General features: G+C 42.4%; 1 protein-coding gene across 3 annotated transcripts in view; it reads left to right on the top strand.

The window, feature by feature from the left end:
- Positions 1-7300, top strand: part of ARHGAP12 (Rho GTPase activating protein 12) — a gene marked incomplete at both ends in the record, with an annotated part of 90383 nt that extends 83083 nt beyond the window's left edge. For all 3 annotated transcript variants that reach the window (XM_080716924.1, XM_080716925.1, XM_080716926.1), the window contains 6 exons: positions 808-924; positions 2875-2973; positions 5020-5097; positions 5384-5518; positions 6307-6409; positions 7126-7300. In XM_080716924.1, coding sequence (XP_080573050.1) covers positions 808-924; positions 2875-2973; positions 5020-5097; positions 5384-5518; positions 6307-6409; positions 7126-7300 — 707 coding nt within the window. The remainder of the gene's footprint in view (positions 1-807; positions 925-2874; positions 2974-5019; positions 5098-5383; positions 5519-6306; positions 6410-7125) is intronic.
- Positions 7301-25103: the final 17803 nt, after the last annotated feature.

The raw sequence follows: 25103 nt of genomic DNA on the forward strand, positions 1-25103 counted from the left end.
TTTCCAAATAAAATAGAAAATACGTCTCGAAGTGTAGCCCGGAGGAAGAACACCCCTGGCTTCCATCCCCAGTACTACCACCAACAAAACAAAACAAAACACTTTTGTTATTATGGCTGATAAATCAAGACCAAAAATAATGCAAAACTCTGTGTGTGTGTGTGCGTGTGCGTGTGCGTGTGTGTGTGTGTGTGTGTGTGTGTGTTGTGTGTGTCTGGGGATGGAACCCAGGGGCATTTGACCTTCGAGCTACACCCCCTGCCCTATCTTTTAGTCTTTATTTTGAAACAGGGTTTCACTAAGTTGTGGAGGGCCTCACTAAGTAGCCGAGGCTGTCTGTGAACCACAATCCTCCTGCCTCAGCCTCCCGAATGCTGGGATTACAAGTGTGCGCCCCCACGCCCGGCCCATGCAGAACATTTTCTAGGTGGTCCCATTCTTAAGAGCTGGGCATGATGATATGTACTTATAATCCCAATGATTGGGAAGCTGAGACAGGAAGACCACAGTTTGCAGCCAGCCTCAGCAACTAATGCCTTCTATAATTTAGATTCATGTTTCCACATAAAAGAATAAAATAGGGCGATGGTGTAACTCAGGTAGAATGAATTCAATCTCCACTACCACCAAACAAAAACATAAAACATAAAATTGATGGAGAATCAAAGACGATAAGTATATTAAAGTCAGAAGGATGAAATTTGTACTGGTTTTGACATATGAGGTTAATGTTTTTAGTGTGCTGTGGGAAAAGTTTTATCAGAAAAGTTTTTATTTTATGTAATGCTCTTATCTGTTTGTCTGAAGCCATGAAAGTGTCTAGCATAGATTCTTCCGAACAGAAAAAAACCAAGAAAAACTTAAAGAAGTTTCTTACACGACGCCCTACTTTGCAAGCTGTTCGAGAAAAGGGTTATATTAAAGGTAGGTAGGAGAGGCAATATTTCTAATAATGAATGCCAATCAAAATCAGAAATAAGAGATTTCAAATTAAAAACTGGAAAACTTCCAAACAATAAAAAAAGGTTTTCACTCATTATTGATAAATTTTGCAAGTACAGTGTTTAAAAGACATTTATTTGAATCATTGAAATTGAATTTTTAAATGTATATAAAGTTAAACTAAAGGATGGGAAATACATACATACCAAACTAAGTTTTTGGAAACCTATATCACAGGAAGCGCACAGATGTGGCAGGGGCACGTTTTTAGACGTCATAGCAATGAGGAGTTCTGGTTTTGCGGTGTGAACCCAGAAGTTACAGAGTTTGAGTAAACTATCGCTGACCAAGTAGAAGGAAAGGAAAAAAGAGCGGGATACTTTGTTCTAGATCATTTGCGTTTAGCTCTCATTTACAGTTATTTTAAAATTAGTAAAACATGTTTTTTTTTATTACCTTATATATTATGTCATTTATGTGAAGCACTTTTTAAAATAGGAAGGTGTTTTTTAAAATCACATATGCCTGCTGGGCGTGGTGGGGCATGCTTGTAATCCCCGCGCTTGGGAGGCGGAGACAGGAGGATCACGCAGGTTCGAAGCCAGCTGCGCTGGCTTAAGAGACCCTGTTTCCAAAAATAAAAATAGATCTGGGAGTGTAGCCCGGAGGTAGAAGGGTTTCCAGGAACCCCAGTACTACCAAAAAAAAAAAAAAAATACATATGCCTGACTTTACCTTACCTACAAATGTGTTTAATTTCAAAGGTAAAAAGTTTTAATACGTTATTTCAAAACAGTGACATTCAGAAATAAAGGTATAGGTTACACACACACACACACGCACATACACACACACCTAATTAGTTTCTAACAAAGACCATCAGTAGAACATCTGTTTGTAAAACATCTAAATTAAAATTAAAAAATGAGTCTCATGAATGAGACTTAAGACTTCTAGGAAGAGTTTAGTGAAGTGATTCAGTTTAGCAATCTTAAGAATTATGGAGAAACAAGTACTTCTAAATAAAGCACAAGAATTGTCATGTCAAGTCTAGAGTCTTTAAAAACAGCCTGACGGTAAGTTGGTGGGAGCTGTCGCTGTTATGATCATCCTTCCTCTTCATGAGAAGTGTACACCATTGTCACGTTTACGACACTGTTCACCACTTCAAATATATTGTTTGTTGGCCAGAATATTTAACACTAGAGTGAAATTTCTAAGCTTTTGGGTTAAAAGATTAATAGGACAGCCTTTGAAGTATATTTTGTGGAACCACATGTTGGCACATGTTGGCCATGCATATGTTTGTTTTGACACCTTGAAGAATGTTTACATTTTTGCTAAGGCTCAGGCAAGAGCCTCAGTGCCATGAGTGCCTGTGGGATTGTTGAGGAATCGGGATCGCTGCCCTCACACCTTCCACTCCAGCGGGAGGCGGACAGGGTTGCTCGCATAGTGACAGATACTGTGAAACCAACATGGCAATAAATGAATGGAATTGGCTTATCTCAAGGAAGTCAGGAAATTTTCCTAAGAAGGTGAATTTTAGCCTAAGACCAGGAGTCTTTGAAGAGAAGGAGTCAAATTTGGGGGAGAAATCATTCTCTGCAAAAAGAGCAGAAAGTACATAGGTGTTTGCTTAGGTAGGAATGAGTTGTGGTATTGAGACATTTAGTAAAAAAATTGCTGAGGTTGAGAAGCAGACCGGGCTCTGCCCACCAGGCAAGGTGCAGGTCATGGGCATGGTTTCAGGATGCACTGGATGTTCATGAGATTGAGAGGTAGACCAGGCTCTGCCCACCAGGCAAGGTGCAGGTCATGGGCATGGTTTCAGGATGCACTGGATGTTTTATGTTTCACTCTAAATGGTGTGGCCAGTACCGGGACTACATTTTAGCAAGGCGGTCATTTTTAAAAATACATCTCTTTCAGATCAAGTATTTGGATGCAATCTTGCTAGTCTTTGTCAGAGAGAGAATGGTACAGTGCCAAGGTTTGTGAAGCTATGTATCGAGCATGTTGAAGAACACGGTAAGGAAATTTTTGATTTTTTTTCACATTTTAAGCAAACCAACTCATTGTTTTGCCATCAAAATCTCTAGGATTTTGTTGATTTTGAGTAAGATAACCAAAAGTTCTCTATGGTCCTAAAATGTTAAGGAAAGCATTTTCTTCGCAAAATACCCTCCATATTTGTACCTGTGACTAATTAAGACCGCTGCAGGCCTCTATTGAATGCTTAATCTCTTGTGGTTAATAAATAAGGTAGTGATTGTGAAACTGAATTTATCAAGGATGTTGTAACAGGGTAGAAGAGTTGAGAGTTTTAATTTTTATTTTTTTATTTTATTTTGTTTATTCTTTTGGTGGTACTGGGGGTGGAACCCAGAGGCTTTCTACCTCCAGGCTATACTCCCAGACCTTTTTTTTATATATTTTATTTGGAAACAGGGTCTCACTAAGTTGCTGAGAGCCTCAGTAAGTAGCTGAGGCTGGCTTTGAACCTGCGCGATCCTCCTGTCTCAGCCTCCCAAGCGTGGGGATTACAAGCGTGCGCCACCACGCCTGGCTTTAATTTTTATTTTTGAAACAGAATCTTGCTAGGTTGCTGAGAGTGTCACATTGCTGAAACTGTACTCAAGCCGACAACCCTACTGTCTCAGCCTCCTAAGTACTGGGATTGTAGATATGTGCCACCACCCTACCACCCTGGTGGGGTGTTTACTGTTTCTTTTCTTATAATAAAAATCAGGAAAATTTCTGGTTCAAGACCAGCCGCAGCAACTTAGCAAGACTCTCTCTGCAACCTAGCAAGACCCTGTTTCAAAACAAAAAGCAAAAGTGCTAGAGATGTAGCTTGGAGGTAGAACGCCCCAGGGCTCGATCCCCAATGTCACAAGAAAAACAAAACAAAAGAAGCTCTTTTTATGTTATTTCCTGAAAATAAGACAAACTAATTTGTTTAAACATTTATAATATTTATACTAGCCTTATATGAATTAACACTATATTGAATACAGTCCCATTAACTTACATCTATATACATTTTGTACAGTTAGACACATATAATTTGACTTTTAGTTTTTGCTGGTTTTAGATAACCTTGTATATAGATAACCTTTGTCAGCAAGACAGTTGAGAGCCTCTCACTGGTCTCTCTATTTAATCCAAAGGAATGGTGCACCCGCTGAGGTGCTTTGTTAAACCGGCACGGCGCTGTCACCTGATGATGCCTGGAAGTTGAATCTGTCAGTTTCAAATGATGCTTTTCCATATATAAAAGAAAATAATAAGCCATATCAAGTGATCTGTTGTTTCTGTGGAATTGTTAGTTATTAGTTTATATTAAGTTTATTTATTAAAATCACTTAGTATGGTAACTGTTTGAAGAGAGTCCTCCAAAGCTGGGTCCAGTGGCACACATCTGTAATTCCAGTGTGTGGGAGGCTGAGACAGGAAGATCACAGGTTTGAGGCCAGCTCTGAAGGACCTTGGCAAGACCCGGGGTGTTGCTTAGAGGTAGCACCCTCCCCCACCCATCCCTAGTACCACCCCTTCCCCCCAAAAATACCTTCAGTATGTACATTCGTAGTGTAAAATGGTATGCAAAGAATGGATGAGTTGATTCTTATCCACTGGCTTCCCTTACTTTTTGAACGACTCCCAGGTTTCGTAGAAGTTTATCTTAAATTGTTAGTATTTGGAGTTTAACAAGATGTTTTCTTTGAGCTAAGCCACAGTGTGCATGATAAAGTAGAATTATTTTGTTTATTAAACATGATTCATCATGAATCATCATTCTTCTCCCTTTGCCAAGAGTGTATACAAAGACATTTGAAGGAAAGGGTCTTTGTTCATTTGATTTATGCTGATGCTGATGAGTAAGAATTCTGAAGCCAGGCGTGGTGGTGGGCCCCTTGGTCCCAGCTCCCCTGGAGGCCGAGTCCACAAGTTCAAGGCCGGCCTTGACAAACAGGGAGGCCTGTCTGGGGTAGGATGGGGGGTGGGGAAGCAAAAACCAATTCCAAGGCATGCAGCACAGTACTTTCAACCTAAGTAATTGTCCTTATTTCTCAGGTTTGGATATTGATGGCATCTACAGAGTGAGCGGCAACCTTGCAGTAGTCCAGAAGCTCAGATTTGCAGTCAACCACGGTGAGGTTATACCCAGTCGTCACGTCCGCAAGCACCACTCAGAACTCTTAGAATTGGCTTACGTAGCCGGGCGTGACTACATTGCACACTTGCTTCAGCAATTTAGTGAGGTCCTCTGCAACTTAGTGAGACCCTGTTTCAAAAATAAAGACTAAAATAGGGCAGGGGTGTAGCTCAGAGGCAGAATACCCTTGGGTTCAAACCCCAGTACCGCACACGCACACACACAATTGCTTACATTTGGGTGACGTAGTTCATAAAAGTGAACTGTTCCTGTTGTTTTCAGATGAGAAGCTGGATTTGAATGACAGTAAATGGGAGGACATCCACGTCATCACTGGAGCACTCAAGATGTTTTTTCGAGAATTACCAGAACCTCTGTTTACATTTAATCATTTTAATGATTTTGTTAATGCAATTAGTAAGTATGTGATTCCTCTCTAGATGCTGGGAATCCTTCCACAGTTTAGGTCACTTGCTGTCTGTTTGATTTTTCCTATTTTTTAAGCAAGTGTTTTCAAAGGATTATTTTACTCCAGAATTTTTTTTTCTTTTCTTCCCAGTTTCCCGTTTTTATTTTTATTTATTTTTTTACTTATAAGTGGAACATATTGAAAATGGTACACATTTAGACTGCTTGGTGCCCTCTCACCTGGTTCCCCTTCCCCCTCCCAACAATGAGTGTCCAGGTTAACCATGCCATATCCATACTTTTACACATATTCAGATGTAGCTCCTCCATTCATCAACCTCAGCCTTCTTCCTCTCCTATCCTTCCATTTCAGCTTTGCTGAGGTTTCCCCTCCATTATCTGGAGTCCCTCTGGTGTCCCTAATACTCCCTAGTTTGGGCATATTAGAGAAAACATATGTCCCTTCTCTTTCTGTGCTTGGCTGATCTCACTTAATGTAAGGTTCTTCTTGCAAATGACATGATTTTGTTCTTCTTTATAGCTGAAGTTGTACAGCTATTCCATTGTGTGCATTTCCCATAATTTTGCAATCCATTCATCTGTTGATGGAGACCTGGGTTGGTTACATATTTTGCCTATTACGAATTATGCTGCTATGAACTCCAGAAATTTTAAATGTGGCCACCAGATGTCACTATGCATCGCCAAATACCAGCCCCCCCCCCCCCCAAAAAAGTCATTGCTTTCAGTTTCATAAGAATTTGCTGCAAAATACCTGGTTGTTATCTTTTTTCCAGAACAAGAACCAAGACAGCGTGTCGCTGCTGTTAAGGACCTAATCAAACAGTTGCCAAAGCCAAACCAAGACACAATGCAGATTCTTTTTAGGCACCTCAAAAGGTAGGCGAGCTGTGCCGTTAGGTGTGGGACAACTCCGGGCAGTGCGGGATCGAACCGGATCCCAGCCCTGCTGTCCCAGGAACTTGGGAAAGATATGCCTTTAGTGACATTAGAGGAGATAGTGCCTGCAAGCGTCCGTATGGTGCTAAGCACATAGCAAGCGTTCAGACATTGTTGCTAAAGTTACCTGAAAATGAGATTGGCCACTAATGGAGTGTACCTAATTACCCTAAGGTAAGGCCGTCAGGGTTCTCGGTTACTGCGTAGACACTTTACAAACTGACTTGCTTCGTCTAGTAAAAAGAATATTAGAATCCTAAATGATCCCAGAGTGACTAAAAAACTCATAAAGTTGACAGTTTTGATCTCTGTCCCCATGAAATGTTCTCCCGCCTAGGGTCTAGGGGGATGAGTGCTAGTGAAATGTTGTAACGCACATTTATGGTCTGTGTCCTATTTTTAAAATTAAGCTAAATAACACACATTTTAAAGTTGGTTACAGTGTGTATAATTATACCTCTCAGCCATGTTTATCCAGAAGCAAGCTTCCTGTTGTGTTTAGACTGAATTCTGCTTGATTAAATAGTTTATGTATCAATCTAGGAAAGCCAGGGCTATTTCTCTTTTCTAAGTGTTAGGTTTATAATACAGTCTGAAAAATTTTCCCTCTGTTTTTTATTTTCTCCTTTAACAACTTTTTTTTTCTCCCCCCATAGAGTTATAGAAAATGGAGAAAAAAACCGAATGACCTATCAGAGTATAGCAATTGTTTTTGGTCCCACTCTATTAAAGCCAGAAAAAGAGACTGGTAATATAGCAGTTCATACTGTCTACCAAAATCAGATTGTAGAATTAATTCTTCTGGAATTGAGTTCCATCTTTGGCCGTTGATTCTTATGGAAGACAACCTGTGGAGTAGAAGCTGGATTCTGTCAGATATCAAATCTGTAAACGTGATTTTTTTTTTTTTTTTTTTTTGGACCAAGCAGTGACGCTTTGATTTTTGCACTTTGTTGAGGGATCCGAAGGGAAGGGGAGTGACGCTGCCTGCTAGGCCTTCTTACTTGCTGCTGGCTCTGTTGCAAGGTGGTATAACTGTGTGTAATTTGGGATTTATTTTATCCTGAATGTTTGCATTTCATACTCTGAATTTCAGTAAAAATGAAGTCTAACCAGTCATATACACTGGATAATTTGGTAAGAAAAACTACATCCCCCTGTGAACTGGATGATGTGGACTCTCTTCTCTTGATCTTCAGTTGATACTTACAATCAGTATTTACCAAAAAGCAAAAACACCACCATTCTTTGGCGTTCGAAACATAATGAAGCATGTCCACGCTAGAACCCAGGCACTTCTTTTTTGGTGTCTCCACATGAGGTGGCAGTCTACGCGCTACATTCTCCATGACCCAGAGGTGATACCTTGAGGAAGCTTGCCGCCTCTCCTGTCCTTCCTGGGTCTCGCGGTTGCTTGGCGGGGCAGCCCACAATATTACTTAAAACACTGTGACGCACTGGAGTTCTACCGAGCATAATTCGGTTCAGGGTATTTGGGGGCTCTCTCACTACACTGAATTGTAGCTAGCAATCCGAATTATATCTAGTGCCATATTGAGTTCTTGGTCAGACCCTGTGGAAAATTGGACATTATTTGATGTAAATATGGCTAAAGTCTTAATATGCTTTAGCTTATGTATATAATCGTGTTGTATAGTCTCAGAGTACATTCTAACCCTATGTTTCTAATCATGATATTGGTAATCTTTTCACAAATATTAGGTTTCCTCCAGAAATAGGCCATTATTTGGAAAGTTAACTGTGCACTTTTAGATTTTAATTACATTTACAGGCAGATCACCGTAATGCGAATGGTACTGGAAAAATACTGAATAGACTTGCTAAATGGTAAATGCACTACACGAGGAACCTTTTAGATTATTTAATATGTACAGATTACATTAGAAAAATTTATTACAGAATTCTAACCTCTGCAGTTTGAATAGTGAAAACCCATATGTAAATTAGATGGATCTTGGTTGAAAAATGACATTGCTGAATTTGAGAATTTCTTTTTACATTACTAATATAGATTGATTTTGTACAATAAAAACAGGGTTTCGAAGGTTTTTGTTACAGGGAGCATGGTCTGTTGAAAATTTTTTTTAAATGTATTTTTCTAGATTAACTGCTATATAAAAATGTCTAATCTAATAAAGAAAACTATAAGAGGTTTAGAGATTTTTCCATTGGAAATGTGCATTTTGGTTATTTTGTTTGTTTTTCATTTGCTGGCATAATCTTATACCTCATTTTAGAAAACCAACCAAATCCACCATTTCCTGTGGCAGGTGTCTCCCTCTTTCACGCCTTCCCGTTCCTTTCCGTGCCAACCCCTCCCCCTCATCCCAGCACACACTTTATTTCTTCATCGGTATTTGAAAGCCAATGATTTGTGACCAAGATTCTTTTTCCAAGAATTGCATTTACAGTTTACAGATTGCCTTCCTTGGAAACGAAACAAACAAAAAAATTGTATATCTGTCTAAAATATTCTCCTCTGAGTAATGTGGTTCAAATATTGTATTTGCTGTTGTGATCTTGTTCAGTGGGTAACAAACTAAAGTACTTGACTGCGAAGGCAGGTTGTTGAGGGGGGAGAAAAAGTCCCAAGTAGAACGCTTAGATTTGCCTCCAGATCTCGTTAACAGCTTCAGGGCTGGCTTATTTCTTACTGTACACCAGGAAAACAATTAGACTCAAACCTGTGATCTGTGATGTTCTCTTTGTGGTCACGAATATGTCAAAGGTTAAAGTTGTCCTGTGTTTCTTGTTTCAAAGTGTATGTATGTGTATGTGAAGTCTTAAATGTTTTATTAGTCTGCAGCTAATCATTTTACTGTAATAATGTATGTACAATGAGATCGGTGTCTTGTGTTTTCATCTTCTGTGAATTAAAAATTCTCACTTGTTTTTGTAATAACAAAGCCAGTAATATTTTCCTGTCTTGACAGCTTGATTTTTTTTTTAGTAGAAAACATATTAAAAGCTAAAAATAAATTATCAACGAAATTTTGTTTACTAACAGACCTTCCTTCATGTCATAAAAGTATTTTTAGCTGGGCTTGGTGGCACATGCTTATAATCCCAGTACTTGAGAGGCTGAGATAGAAGAATCACAGGTTCAAGGACAGCCTCAGCAAGTAGTGAGGCTTTCATCAACCTATCATCCTAGCAGGACCCTGTTCAAAAATAAAAATAAAATAGGGCTGGGGATGTAGCTTGGAGGTAGAATGCTTCTGGGCTCAATCCCCAGTACAACACACACACACACACACACACACACACACACACACACACACACACGTAGTTGGAGATCGAAAGAGAGTGTATATTTAAATGCACTCTTTACAGTTCTAGCTAGAAGAGAAATTTAACCTTTATAGTAGTAAGAAATGTTACCTTTACTCTGGATAATTATGAAATAGTTCTGAAAATAAAATATTTGGATAGAAGTAGGTTTATACTCTTATGAGAAGCTGATGGAATGAGTCAGCCAGTTTGGGCTTACAGATTTTAGGAAGGGTGTGTGCAGGTTTATAATATATATACACCGGCACATACATTTCTGTATGTATGTAATGTGTATATGAATGTATATAATATGCATATGCCATTGCACAAGTGGAAACTTCAATAACAATAATGGAAGATATCTGGAAACTTAGTACTATTTTAGTTTCAGCACCCTTCTTTGCAAGCCCATAATACTGGATATGAAAATAGGAGTGGGAGCCTGTGTGGTGGCACATGCGTACAGTCACAGTTGGCAAGCTGAGACAGAGGGATCACAGGTTCAAGGACAGCCTCCGCAATGTAAGTGAGGCTCTCAGCAACTTAGACCTTATCTCAAAAAGTAAAATAGAGCTGGAGTGCAGCTTGGAGATAGAATGCCCCTGGGTTCAATCCCAATGAGTATAACACATGGGTAGTGAGGGGGAGTCACCCCATAACTGTGCCAAGAGATTTTTCCAACTTGTGGGAGAGGCTTCTAGGTAAATATTTAAAGGAAACATAATTTCTCATGATACTAATTCTTCAAGTGTCTTCAGGCATCTTAAAAGAACACACGGACAGGTCCACAACGTATCATTTTGGTCAAAAAGAAAAAAATAATCACAGCACCACATACACAGTAGTTGAATAAAAGCTGAATGTTCCAACCTTGCGTTTGTGCAGAGAACTGAACGTGGGTAGGAAGTGAGGATGTGTGGAGTTGGCTTTGTCTCTGAACTCCAGCCATCGGCGCTGAGGACCCTCGTTTGTAGAAAGCCCTCCTGCAGCACGTGCAGGAGTGCCCAGTGGAGGTGCTAGCCGTGTGCTGCCGCACTGGGGGCTGGGCAGAGATTTTGGTTTTTAAAAAGCCAGTATTCCAGTATTACTAGTATAGTCCTCTTAAAAACAACTTTAGTTTTGGGTACCCAAAAAAAAAAAAAACAAAAAACCAGGACTCAAAACCAACAGTCTGATGTTAACAGCGCCTTTGAATCTATTGGAAATACTGGGGCTTGTGAGCTGGGGCCAAGCGGAATCCGGAATCCGCGGTGGTACTCCAGAGAAGGGTGGCGCGGAATGCCTAATGAGACGTCTGCAACTGCAGGGACCAGGGAGCGCTCTGGGGAATCTCAATTAGTCTCAGCTGAAGTTTTGTGGCCCAGTGGTGGCTGTGAGTATGTTCAGCGGGGTCGAGCTTTGACAAATTAGCCTTCTGTGAATATAGCACTTGAATGAACTCTGATTTCCTCTATTACTTCCTTCTCCCACCCCCGGGGGGGGGGCACTTTCCAAGAACCTTCTGAAAGTACTTGTCGGACGAGGTGACTGACAAACCACCACGTTTTAGGAAGGTCCGGTTTCTTTGCTCATCAGCCTTCCCTTCCCTTTTACAACTCATTCATCCAAGCTGTAGCATATTGCAGAACTTCCTTGGCAGAATAAACTCGTAGCCGGGCGTGGTGGCGCACGCCTGTAATCCCCGCGCTTGGGAGGCTGAGACAGGAGGAGCCGGGTTCGTGGCCAGCCTCGGCTACTTAGGGGAGGCCCCCAGCAACTTAGTGAGACCCTGTTTCCAAATAAAGTATAATATAGGTCTGGGAGTATAGCCCAGAGGTAGAAAAGCCCCTGGGTTTTTTATATGTATAATATAAATATTTCTATATATTAGCTAATGTATATGTTTGAATATATATAAATACTAAATATATATTAAATAAATATAAATATTAAATATTTATATATATATAAAATTTTAAAAAAGATACTCAACCAGGCATGGTGGTACATACCTGTAATAACAGTACTTGGGAGGCTGAGACAGGAGGATCTCAGGTTCAAGCTACTTAGGCCCTCTGCAACTTAGACACTGTTTCAAAATAATAAAAATAGGGCTGGGGGTAGCTAAGAGGTAGAATGCCCCTGGGTCCAATCCCCAGTACCACACACATACAAAAAGTCATCAACAGAGTAAAAGGACAATCTTCAGAATGGTAGAAAATAGCCGGGCGTGGTGGCGCACGCTTGTAATCCCTGCGCTTGGGAGGCGGAGACAGGAGGATCGCGCAGGTTCAAAGCCAGCCGCGCTGGCATAAGAGACCCTGTTTCAAAAATATAAAATAGGTCTGGGAGTAGAGCCCGGAGGTAGAAGGGCTTCCAGGAACCCCAGTACCACCCCCCCCCCAAAAAAAAAAAGAATGGTAGAAAATATTTGCAAATAATACATATCTGATACTGGTTGGTATTCAAAATACATAAAGAAAAACTAAAAACAAGGACCTGATTAAAAGCTGAGCAAAGGGCCTGAGTAGACATTCCTCCAAAGAAAGTATACAGTCGAGCGTGGTGGCACACGCTTGTAATACCAGCATTTGGGAGGCTGAGACTTGGCGGATCTCAGTTCGTGGACACACTCAGCTACTTAGCAAGGTCCTTTGCAACTCAGTGAGATGAGACCCTGTTTCAAAAAAACTAAAAAACTAGGGCTGGGGGTGTAGCTTGGCGGTACAATGCCCGAGTTCCATCCCCCGTAAGCACAGGGAGAGATGCCCATTGCCACTGGTTATTAGGGAAACACCTCTCTTAGAATGACTGCTATTCAAAACAAAAAGCAAAAAGACAAGTGTCGGTAAAGATGAGAAACTGGAAGGAACCTTGGATTCCGTGAATTAAAATGGCAGAGGCAGTTTAAACATGATGGTTCCTCAGTATACGATGCAGCAATGCCACTCCAAAGAGCTCAAGTTCAATTAAAAAGCAGAACCTAAAGATTCAGTTACTTAGTCTCCATAACTGCCTGGCGCTAATGGCCACCACATGGTGTGCCTGGAGCTGATGGGGACATTTCCATCCTCAGGAAGTTCTGGAGGACACTGCTCTTGTGGAAGGTAAGTTGTGAGAAATAAGCAATTGCTAAAAGCAAATTTTGCAGAATCCTTTGAAAAGCAAGGCTTGAAGCATTCTGTTATGTCTCAAACCCTTCATGATCGTCTTACACACACGACACTGGGAGGGCTTAAGCTCAAGGGGAGGGTAACTTTCCATGCCAGGTCTCCCAGCTCGGGCTTTGCCACCTGTGCCAGGCTGGTGCGGGAGGATGAGCAGGCGCGTTCCACTGGCGGCTCTACGGGTGCTGGTTTGAAGTTGCCTTCACACAAAGCCTCCAATGACATGGTTCTCGGAGAAATTCAGGGAGGCTGCACTGTGAGATCATTAACATTTCAGAAGTTTGTGTCATAATAGTCTTTTAAATGTTAGGAATTCCCACTTTGATAGGAAAAGTTTTCTAAAATCTTATTTTAGACAAATGTAATCATGAAAGAAATAGATCTAACTGGTTCTTACCCCTGGGCTCCAAGCTACTTCTCATTCTAATTACTCCTAACTTTTTTTTTTTTTTTTTTTTGGTGGTACTGGGGTTCCTGGAAACCCTTCTACTTTTGGGCTACACTCCAAGACCTACTTTTATACTTTTTAAATTTGGTAACAGGGTCTCTTAAGCCAGCGCGGCTGGCTTCAAAACCTGCACGATCCTCCTGTCTCTGCCTTCCAAGTGCGGGGATTACAAGCGTGCGCCACCATGCCCAGCTTACTCCTAACTTTTGATAAAGCCCTAAATGAAGTAGTAAAGGTGTCAAAACCTTACATAACAAAACTTCTCTCTTTTGAGAAGACTAGTCAAGAATAACATTCTTGACATGTAGTCAAGAATGAAGGGAAGTTGCCAGTCATCTCAAAATGAGCCAGCTGGTCTACCCATGACCCCACCAGCTGCTTGCTGAGCATGGTGTGTGGCTACGTAGAGCCCTTAGGACAGGTGCTGGGGTTTGTTTCTTTTTTTATTGAAATAGTATTTGATGAATTTTCCTGGTGTCAGAAGTGGTACTGACATGCATAATTGACATATACATTCTCTCGTTAAAGAAGCTACTGCTGATGAATTTTCAGCCCTGTTGTCAAGGCTTTCTCTTCGTAAGCATCTTAAATTTCCAGTGTAGGGTGTACAGTAGTGTGTTAGAAACCCTCACTAAGCCAGCGCATTGACAATGCCTTAGTCAGACATAGCTTTGTCCTCTAGTAAAACGGACTCGCCAGCCCCTCCTACCCTCTCACTAAGTGCATTGGAACGTGAGATGCTTCTCTATTCTTTCTTCCCTTTCTCTCCCTGCACCAGCAGTTCCTGTTTGCTTTGTGGGCCGGTGTTGTGTACTCACAGAAGCTGCAGTGGGCCTTACTGCGGCCCCCATGTTGAAAGCACCCCTTTTTCTTGGAGAAGATGCACTTAAGACATCCAAACACAGGGAAGCCAAACAGGGTGGTGAGAGGGAGCTGGGGAGTCCCAGTGTCCTTGACTCTGGAGAGTGCATCCTGGCAGTGAGACTCCTGCTCTCAGCCCTCCCTAGACCTGTCCCTGTCTCTTGACCTGTGAATGTCAGCCACGTCATTGCCTGAGCATTGCCAGTAACTGGCTGATGTCCTTACCATCATACCAGTGGCCAATGCTTGTAGTGATTTTAGTTGGCATCAGGAACCACAAAGCCAGTGTCCCATGATAGGAGATTGCTCTTTTATTGTATTATTTTTTACTTGTATTTTATTATTACTTTTTATTGGTGCATTGTACTCATACATCTTAAAAAAAATTTTTTTTGCAGTATTGGAGATGGAACCCAAGGCATTCTACCTCCAAGCTACACCCCTAGCCCAATTTTTTTTTATTCTTTATTTTGAAACAGGGTCTCACTAAGTTGCAGAGGGGCTCACTAAGTAGCTGAGGCTGGCTGCGAACCCGGATCCTCCTGTCTCAGCCTCCCAAATGCTAGGATTTACAAGCGTGCGCCACCACGCCGGGCATACTAATACATCTTAATGGGGTACAAGATGGTAGAGGCATACATGCACACATCACTCATTTAGCCCTTCCTTCTCTGATTCCCACCCCATTTCCATCCTCCCTCTTGCTCATGTTTGGCTTAGTGATTGACTTTGATATGTTTGTGAATGTGCATCATGGACATTAGGGAATTTCCCTCTTTCCCCCTTCCATTCCTCTCAGGTCACCTTATTTGCTCATCTATGGTTTATCCTTCTTCATCTACAGTTCCTCCTATGACCCTTTTTCTCCCTAGCTTCCCTATATTAGGGAGAGTATCCGATATTTTACTTTCTGTGACCGACTAATCTGACTAATCATAATGTTCGCCAGTTCCATCCATTTCCATGCAAATGACATAATTTTGTTTTTCTTTATGGCTGAGTAAAATTCCATTGTATACATATCCCACACTTTTGTAAACCATTCATCTGTTGATGGACATCTTGGCTGGCTCCATAGATTGGCAATTGTGAATTGTGCGGCTATGAACATAGATACGCATGCATTAGTTTGGTAGATTGGTTTCCATTCTTTTGCGTAGATAACCAGGAGTGGTATTGCTGGGTCATATGGTAGGTTCATTACCATTCTTCTGAGAATTCTCCATACTGTTTTCCAAAGTGGTTGCACTAATTTGCAATCCCACCAACAATGTATTAGAGTTCCTACTTCTCTGCATCCTCACCAGCATTTGTTGTTGTTTGTGTTTTTAATGATTGCCATTCTAATTGGGGTTAGGTGAAATCTCAGGGTAGTTCTGATTTGCATCTCTCTGATTGCTAATGATGCTGAACATTTTTATATATTTTTGAAATTTAATTTTATTGGTACACTATAGTCTTACATCATAATGTGGATCTTACTGACAATGGCATACATTCACACAGTACTTGGTGCCCTCCCCCAAACTTCCCCTCTTTTTCTATGTTTAGATAATTTTCTGATATTACTTCTTTGAAAAGATTGTTGATCCCTTTGGTTTCACCTTCTGTTCCCTCTTCTATGCCTATTATTCTTAGGTTAGCACTTTTTAAATGGGCCCATATCTCTTCAATGTCCAATTCATGCTATCAAATTGTTTTTTCTAAATTATATACTATGCATTCAATTTCTTGAGTGGTCATCTTCTAAGAGAGAGATTCTGTTTTCTATGTGGTCTAGTCTACTGTATGTAGTTTGTATTGATGCCTTCACTTCAATAATTGAATTCTTCACTTCCTTCAGAGCTTCCTTCTCATTCCTGTCCAGGGTATCATGTTCTTTATTTATTTGTTCCTTTATTTCTTTCTGCAGTCCTCCTGAGTCTATGTGGATTCTTTCAGCCATTTAAGGTTCACTTTCTCTATTAGGTTCTTGAGCATGTTCTAAACACTCATTTGCTCTGAAACCTATAGTAATGATGTTAGTTTGTAGCCCTACTTTTTGTTCTCCTTCAATGATTGAAGCTTACTTCACTTTGGCCTGGTGTCTCTGTCTGTGCAGGTGTCAAATGCCACCGGCGCCTCTCCCCCTTCAAGCCTCAGTCTCTGAGCTCCCAAAAAGGGCCAGTCTCAGTCTATACAGGTGGCTGGTATCAATGGAGCTGGATCTAGTGTAAACATAGGTCCACAGACTCTGAACTTGTGTCTCTCCCTGCCTACATAGGCAGCAGGTGCAGCTGGGACCAGACCCAGTGTATATGTAGGAGTCCGTGTTCTACACATATAGGGCTGGGTTGGTCCCACTTGTCCCAAGTCACCATGATTAGGTGGTCTATGGCAAACTCTGGTGGCCCTGGCAGCTGTCTGCTAATCAGTGCCTCTGTCGTGTCTGACAACAGACTCTACCCCCACCTTCATCAGGGTAAATCACAAAGTCTCAGACCCTGCGAGTCTGTCCTTGCTGTTGGAGTCCCTCCAGTTAGCTGGGAGGTCTCCCGTGGTGACAGCGAGTTCACTTACAGTGCTGTTGAGCACCACTCTGGATCTCCAAAGGACGCAGTGAGCCTGTCAGCTGCTGCCTCAGGGGTTCAGGCAGAAGTGTCCTATGGAGCATGGGACAAGAACTCAACCACTTAAAATTCACTGAGTTGCAGCCACTTACTTCATTTTGGTCTCTGGAAGCCGCAGTGCCAGCAGTCCCCAGGAGATTGCTGTTTTGTTTTGTTTTGTTTTGTTTTGTTTTGTTTTGTTTTATTGTTGTGTGGCACTGGGTATTTTACCTCTGAGCTAAACCCCCAGCCCCATTTTATTTCTTATTTTGAATCAGGGTCTCACTAAGTTATGGAGGGCCTCACTAAGTAGCTGAGGCTGGCCAAGAACCTGCAATCCTCCTGTCTTGTCCTCCCAAGAACTGAGATGACAAGCATGCGCCACCACATCTGGCTTGAGGTTGCTACTTTAAATAGCGAGTAGTAGCTGGGCATGGTGGCACATGCTTGTAATCTCAATACTTAGGAGGCTGAGATAGGAGGGTTATGGGTTTGTGGACAGCCTCAGCTACCTAGTGAGACCCTGTTTCAAAATGAAGAAAAACAATAGGGCTGAGGGTGTAGCTAGGGGGTAGATGCCCCTGGGTTCAATCCCCAGTACTATACACACACAAAAACAAATAAGCTGGGCATGGTCCCAGCATTCAGGAGGCTGAGACTGGAGAATCGCAGTTCGTGGGCAGCCTCAGCTACTTAGTGAGGCCCTCTGCAACTCAGTGAGGCCCAGTTTCAAAATAAAGAATAAAAAAAATAGGGCAGGGAGTGTAGCTCAGAGGTAGAATGCCCCTGTGTTCCATCCCCAGTACCGCAAAAAAAGCGGGGGGGGGGGGCTACAAACTAACCCAAGCAGCACATGTCAAGAGCTGTCATTCCTGCACTCTTGCTAAGGCGTGTCTGTCAGATGGATCCAAGGTGTGGGGCTGTGAGCAGCCTAGCTTCCGCAGGTGAGCCCTGGTTCTACCTGGTCAGATGTGAAGTGGTGAGATGAGGTCTAACAGCAATGGCCACACAGCAGCCCACAGTGTACTTCCTGATGAAAACAAAGTGCATGGAAAGATTCTGGGGAGAGGGTGGTGACGACACCATGATATTTCAGTTTCCTAAATGTAGTGATGTTGACCACAAAGGGAGGCACTGGGTATCTTCCCGAGCCCTCGCGGTGCAAGCAGGCATGAGCGGGCACGGATGGAGCCAAGTCCGCCTGGATGGGCTTCTGCGGGAGAAGGGGATGCATGGAGACGCAGCCCAGGGGCTGAGAACTGCCAGCTCCGCCCCCGCCTGCTCCTGCAACCAGAGGCGTCTCACAGGCAAGGAAAGCTTGGAAAGTGGGTAAAAACTGAACCTCAGAAGCAGCAAATAAAAGAGGCTTAAGGTGGGGAAGGGAAGTAACTCCCCAAACCCTCCCTGGACAGCGAGCCGCCGTACTGCTCACACTGCAGACAACACGAGCGCGGACTCCAAGGTCAGCAGAGCCTTCCTGAACCCCGCCTCATTCCCACACTTGAAACTTTGCACAAAAATGAATAAAATATAGTACTAAGGTCTAATTCCATATAAAGTGTATATAAGGAAAAAAGGAATAATATCCCAGAAGCCTGTTAGAAACACCTACAACAGCTGTAATGTACTATTGAAAAATGAGCTTAAAGTTTTTAAGAATTTATACAAGATATGTAAGAATGATAAGTTCAATAGGTAATGCTTTAAAAGGAATAGAAGGTGCAAAAAGAACATTTTAAAAGTAAAAAATGAAGCCAAGCATGGTGGCACATACTTGTACCAGTACTTGGGAGGCTGAGACCAGAAGATCACTTATTCACGGCCAGCCTTAGCTACTTAGGCCCTCTGCAACACAGGAGACCCTGCTTCAAAATAATAAATAGAAAATAGGGCTGGAGATGTAGCTCAGACGTAGAATGCTCCTGGGTTTAATACCACACACAAATTTCAAGAGCACTTTTCCTGAAATTATGTATTGAAATACCGCACCAAGTAACTAATGCTTAGCTAAAACAACCAATACTAGTACTAATATTCTAGTAAAATTACTTGCCTGTCAAGGAAAGAAGTATATATATTGGCCATCATTTTGAAAAGGGTACCTGATTTCTAAGAGAAATGATTAGGTCATCATCAGATTTTTTTTTTTTTTTTGGGTGGTATTGGGGATTGAACCCAGGGGCATTCTACCTCTGAGCTCCACCCCCAGCCCTATTTTTTATTCTTTATTTTGAAACAGGATCTCACTAAGAAACCTCACTAAGTAGCTGAGGCTGTCTGCGAACCATGATCCTCCTGTCTCAGCCTCCCGAATGCTCGGCTTTATCATCTGAATTTTAAATAGCAATGCTTTATATCAGGTTAAAACTGAGCAGTATATTCAAGAGTCTCAAGAAAAGAAAAGTCAGCCAAAGACGTTCTATAAAAGAAATAAATGAACAAATTTAAATTTCAAGTATAAAGGGCACAATGTATTAGACATTTAAGAAAGATACTCTTGGTTGGGCGTAGTGGCGCATGCTTGTAATCTCCATGCTTGGAAGGCGGAGACAGGAGGATCGCGCAGGTTCGAAGCCAGCTGCGCTGGCTTAAGAGATCCTGTTTCCAAATAAAGTATAAAATAGGTCTGGGAGTGTAGCCCGGAGAAGGGTTTCCAGGAACCCCAGTACCACCAAAAAAAAAAAAAAAAAAAAAAAAAGAAAGATACTCTTCCCATGAGCCTATTACACAACTACTACTACCAAATGTCTTAAAAGACATCAGCATAAGAACTGATTTGATATATTAGCTAGATGTTATTGCTAGGTGAATACCTGAAGCAATTCACTTATAAAGAGTCAAATTGGGGGCTCATGGTTGTGGGTGTTCTAGTCCAAGACCACTCGTGAAGGCGGCACATCAGGGCAGAATGAAGTATTCCCCAAGGTAGGGAGCAGAGAGAGACAAGAAGCTGGGGTCCCACGGCCCTCCTGGCACAGCCCCAGTCACCTGGATGCCTCCCACGAGGCCGCCTCTCAACAGCGCCGCCACTGCCCAGTGGCACCATCCTGGGACCAAGCCTGGCACAGCCAAATCATGGCAGGTGAGCAGGAGGTATTTAACAGCATATAGAAATAAGAATTAAATAAGGCCAGCAGGAAGAAAATACAGCTTCTGTGGCCTGACAAATGGAATTCTGTACTGTTTTTGCAGTGGCAGCGGGAGAACATATGTTACGCTATAATGTTTTCAAGAATCATATTGGCATTCTGCCCGATGTGTATGTAATACAAGATTAAACAAATGTGTCTATATGGGAGACTTTAATTCTACTGTGCCCTGGGTCCTTGACAATCAGAATTCTTAGGATGGAAGGAGTAACAGCTGGGAAAGTTACAGTAAGAACTCTGGAGAATTTAAAGATGCAACATGATGTAACATCATGAATTTGTTTTTATTTGGTACTAGAGGTTGAACCCAGAGGTCTTTTACCTCTGAGCTATACCCTCAGCTCTATTTTATATTTTATTATGAAACAGAGTCTTACTAGTTTGTAGAAGGCCTTGCTAAATTGCTGAGGCTGGCTGTTAACCTGTGATCCTCCTGTCTCAGCCTCCCAAGTACTGGGATTACAGGCCTGTGCCACCACACTTAGCTACAAACTACATTTTCCTTCCTTCCTTCCTTCCTTCCTTCCTTCCTTCCTTCCTTCCTTCCTTCCTTCCTTCTTTCTTTGCTCTCTCTTTTTTTTCAGTACTAAGGATGGAACTCAGGGGTATTCTACCTCCAAGCTACACCCCCAGCCTTATTTTTTTTCCCCTTATTTTGAAACAGGGTCTCACTAAGTTGCAGAAGGCCTCACTAAGTAGCTGAGGCTGTCTGCAAACCTGGATCCTCCTGTCTCAGCCTTCCAAATACTGGCGTTACAAGTGTTGGCTACTACTTCTTTTTATGTACAATTTGTTGGCTTTATCCACTTAAACAATAGAATCTCAAGAGAACAGATAAAAGTAAAGTGTAATAAAATAATAAAGGACTAAGTTTTGACTACTGCCTGTGTGTGTGTGTGTGTGTGTGTGTGTGTGTGTGTGTGTGTGTGTGTTTTACTGGGTATTGAACCCAGGAGGGCATTCTAACATTATAACTCTGAGCTATACCCCCTAGTCCTATTTTATTTTGAAACAAGTTCTCACTAAGTTGTGGAAGACCTAAGTTGCTAAGGCTGTGCTCAAACCCGTCATCCTCTTGTCTTAGCCTCCTAAGTACTAGGATGACAGGCCTGCACTACCACACCTGGCTATGAGCTACTTATTTATATAGCTATGTGTACATAAGTATAGTTGATTGGCTCTGTCTCTTTTAAACACCTAGAAAAAAATGACCAGCGTTGGAAGTATCCTTAGCACCTGAATATCTTTCTCTTTTCTGTCTTTCTTTCTTTCTTTCTCTTCCTTCCTTCCTTCCTTCCTTTCTTTTATTTATTTTTCTTTCTTTCTTTCTGTCTTTTTTTTTGTGGAACTGGGATTGAACTGGGTTCAATCCCCTTCTGAGCTACTCCTCCAGCCCCATTTTTTAATTCTTTATTGTGAAACAGGGTCTCACTAAGTTACATAGGGCCTCACTAAGTAGCTGAGGCTGGCTGCAAACCTGTGATCCTCCTATCTCAGCCTCCCAAGTACTGGGATTACAAATGTGTGCTACCATGCCCGGCTATTAGTCCATAATCCTGGTGCTTGGGAGGCTGAGACAGGAGGATCGAGTCTAGCTAGCAAAGACCGATTGTAACTCAGCAACACCCTTAAGAAAAAAGAAAAATAAAGAATGAGATAGTTTGAACTTCAGGATAAGAATCATTGGAATGAGTTGAAACCCATTAACGTTTAGACCCACAGATTTTTGTGTATTAGTTATTCAGAATGCTGGGTTCTGCTGTGCCGTATTCATACAGACTTATATCATAGTTTGGGCAAATTTGTTCCTTATTACCTTCCCTTCCCTTCTCCCCATCCCTGGTCCCTCTCCTCTGTACTAAGAGTCTCCCTTTAACATCATGACACCCCTTCCCCCTTCCCCATCTTTCACAGATGAGGGGAAACACGTGATATGTGTCTTTCTGAGACCAGCTAATGTCACTGAACACGATGTTCTCCAGTTCCACCCGTCTTCCCACAGATGACGTAATTTCAGTCTTCTTTATAGTGGAGTGAAGCCCCGATGTGGGTATATGCACCACATCTTCTTTATCCATCCCTCTGTCAACAGACACCTAGGCTGATTCCATAACTTGGCTTTGGTGGACTGTTCAGCGTATATTACTGAGCATTCATGTATCACTCCAATATGCCAACTTTAATTTCTTGTAATCCATAAATTAATGATGATGTTTGAAACCGGAATTGGCTGCCTGTTGATGAGAGATATAAACAAATTTATATCGTTTTTTGTGTGTGTGGGTCTGGGGATGGAACCCAGGGGCATTCGACCTCCGAGCTCCACCCCCAGCCCTATTTTTTATTCTTTATTTTGAAACTGGGTCTCACTGAGTTGCAAAGGGCCTCACTAAGTAGCTGAGGCTGGCTGCAAACCATGATCCTCCAGTCTCAGCCTCCCGAATGCTGGGATTACAAGTGTGTGCCACCACGCCCGGCTAATTTATATCTTCTTGAAACCTGATAAAGGGGAAAGAATCAAGCATTCAGCTGCCTTTCTGTGTGCACTTGGTCTCTGAGGAAACAAATGGCAGTGGAAGGAAAGCACCTCGATGTAAAGGCTTCCAACTAGTAACTGAAAGAAGAAATGATAGCTGCATGCCTGTGACCCCAGGCCGTGGGCGGCTGAGACAGGAGGATCGCAGGTTCTCAGCCAGCCTCAGCAGCCTACTGAGACTCTGTTTCAGGATAAGAATTAGGGCTGAAGGTGTTTAATTCCAGAGGTATAATGCCCCTGGAATTTTGGCATTTTATGGTTTAATCCCCAGTACCTAAATAAATAAATAAGAGAAAAGAAAGAAAAGAAATGACATACTATCACCCACTTCATATCTTCCTTTGGATTAATATAAGCAGTAAGCATCAGTGGCTACTAGCATCATAAAAAATAGAAATAACAGCTGGGCGTGGTGGTGCACGCTTATAATCCCAGCGCTTGGGAGGCTGAGACAGACGGATCGCACAGGTTCGAAGCCAGCCTCAGCTACTTAGTGAGGCTCTTAGCAACTCAGTGAGACCCTGTTTCCAAATAAAATATAAACTAGGTCTGAGAGTGTAGCCTGGAGGCAGAAAAAACACTGGGGTTCCACCCTCAGTACCACACACACTCACACACACAAAAAAAATAGAAATAACATATACATTCACTCTTTGCAATGGAAGGAAAGAAGAGCTGTTTGGGTCTTGTCACAGGAAGCAAACATTGAAATCTGATGCAGGTTTGCATCCAGCTTCTCATGTACAGAACTACATCAAGAGAATCCAGACTGTGGCTCCGTGGCCCAAGGATCTGGCTTCTGTAATTAGCACTGCCGGCATGGTGGTCTACCCTGGATCCCAGTGCTTTGGAGCTGATACAGTAGGTTTGCTGGCTGGGGACCAGCCTCAGCAATTTAGCTAGACCCCCCAGCAACCTAGTGAGACCCTGTTTCAAAACAAAACAAAAAAAAAGGGCTGGGGTGAGTGAGGCTGGGTCTGGAGCCAGCAAGGCCAGGCCTAGAGCCTGTTGCACGGCAAGGCCAGGTCTGGAGCTAGCGAGGCCAGGCCTGGAGCCAGCCAGGCTGGGCTTTGAGCCTGTTGCGCGTGGGGTGGGTTGGGGTGGGGCTGGGACCAGGGCCTGCTCCTCAGCAAAGGTCCAGTGGGTCCCTGCAACCGTGTGGCCAGGAAGCACTAGAAGCTGCCGCTGCCTCACCTTGTGACCTCTATTAAAAAAAAATTGGTTGTGAGTGGATCATCTTGTCAAAGTTACTCACCTTTTGGCTTTCAGGATTTCAGTAAGTGGGAATAAGTGTGAAAATTAAAAGAAGGACTTCCAAGGAAGAAAGAAACTGTAATTAATTGGATGTGGAGAAATAGAAGCTCTATTACATTGTTGGTGGGATTGCAAGTTGGTGCAACCACTTTGGAAAACAGTATGGAAGATCCTCAGAAGAAGGAAAGCGAACTTACCATATATGACCCAGCAATACCACCTCTGGGTGTCTACCACAAAGAATGAAAACCAAAATACCAAACTAATGCATGAGCAACCATGTTCATGGCTAAACAGTTCACCATTGCCAAACTGTGGAACCAGCCAAGATGTCCTTCAACGGATGAGCGGATTACAAAACTATGGGATGTGTATACAATGGAATTTTGCCCAGCCATAAGGCAGAACAAAATTATGGCATTTACAGTGAAATGTCACAAAAAATAAGAAATCAGGTGCTTTCCCTAATGTGCGAAAACTAGGGAGAAATGGGTAACAGGAGGAACTCTAGATGAAGAAGAATCCTCTAGAGGAGCAATTAAGGTGACATATCTGAGGGGATGGGAGGGGGAAGAGGGAAACTCTTTAAACCACATGATGGACTTAAACATATCAATGTCAATCAGGAAGCCAAGCATGGGAAGGAGGGAGGGGAGGGAAGGGTAGGGGCTGATTGGGTGATGTGTGGGTGTATATCTCCACAAGTCTTTTATCCCATTAAGATGTATGACTACAATGCACCAATAAAAATTTATTTAACAAAAAGGGCTGCAGTGTAGCTCAGAGGTAGACTGCCTCTGGGTTCATTCCCTAGTAACACACAGACACACACACACACACACACACACACACACACACACACCTCTGTAATGAAAAAAGGGTAGAAAAAGACCCTATACTTTTTTTTTTTTTCTGGTACTGAGGATGGAACCCAGGGGCATTCTACCTCTGAGCTATACCTCCAGCCCTATTTTGTTTTTAATTCTTTATTTTGAAACAGGGTCTCACTGAGTTGCAAAAGGCCTCACTAAGTATTAGCTGAGGCTGTCCTCAAACCGCGATCCTCCTGTCCTAGCCTCCCGAATGCTGAGATCACAAGCGTGCGCCACCACGCCCAGCCTGCCCTTGATTTTTATCTGTGCTCTCCAGGTGGCACTGCGCTGTGTGGTGCAGACCAGCTAATGGTGCTCTTCATACGTCTTCCCCAGTCTTGTCTCAGCCGCACCATTGCAATCTGAACTGGCCGCGGTGGCAGGATTTAGACCAACTCAGGGAGCGTTGACTGTGTTGATTTGTCTAGACTTTCGGAGGTGATGAAAGAGGCATTAATTCAGATTAAAACCCAAAGTGTGTCTGTG

Source organism: Muscardinus avellanarius (assembly GCF_963383645.1).
Source record: "Muscardinus avellanarius genome assembly, chromosome: 20".
Taxonomy (NCBI): Eukaryota; Metazoa; Chordata; class Mammalia; order Rodentia; family Gliridae; genus Muscardinus; species Muscardinus avellanarius.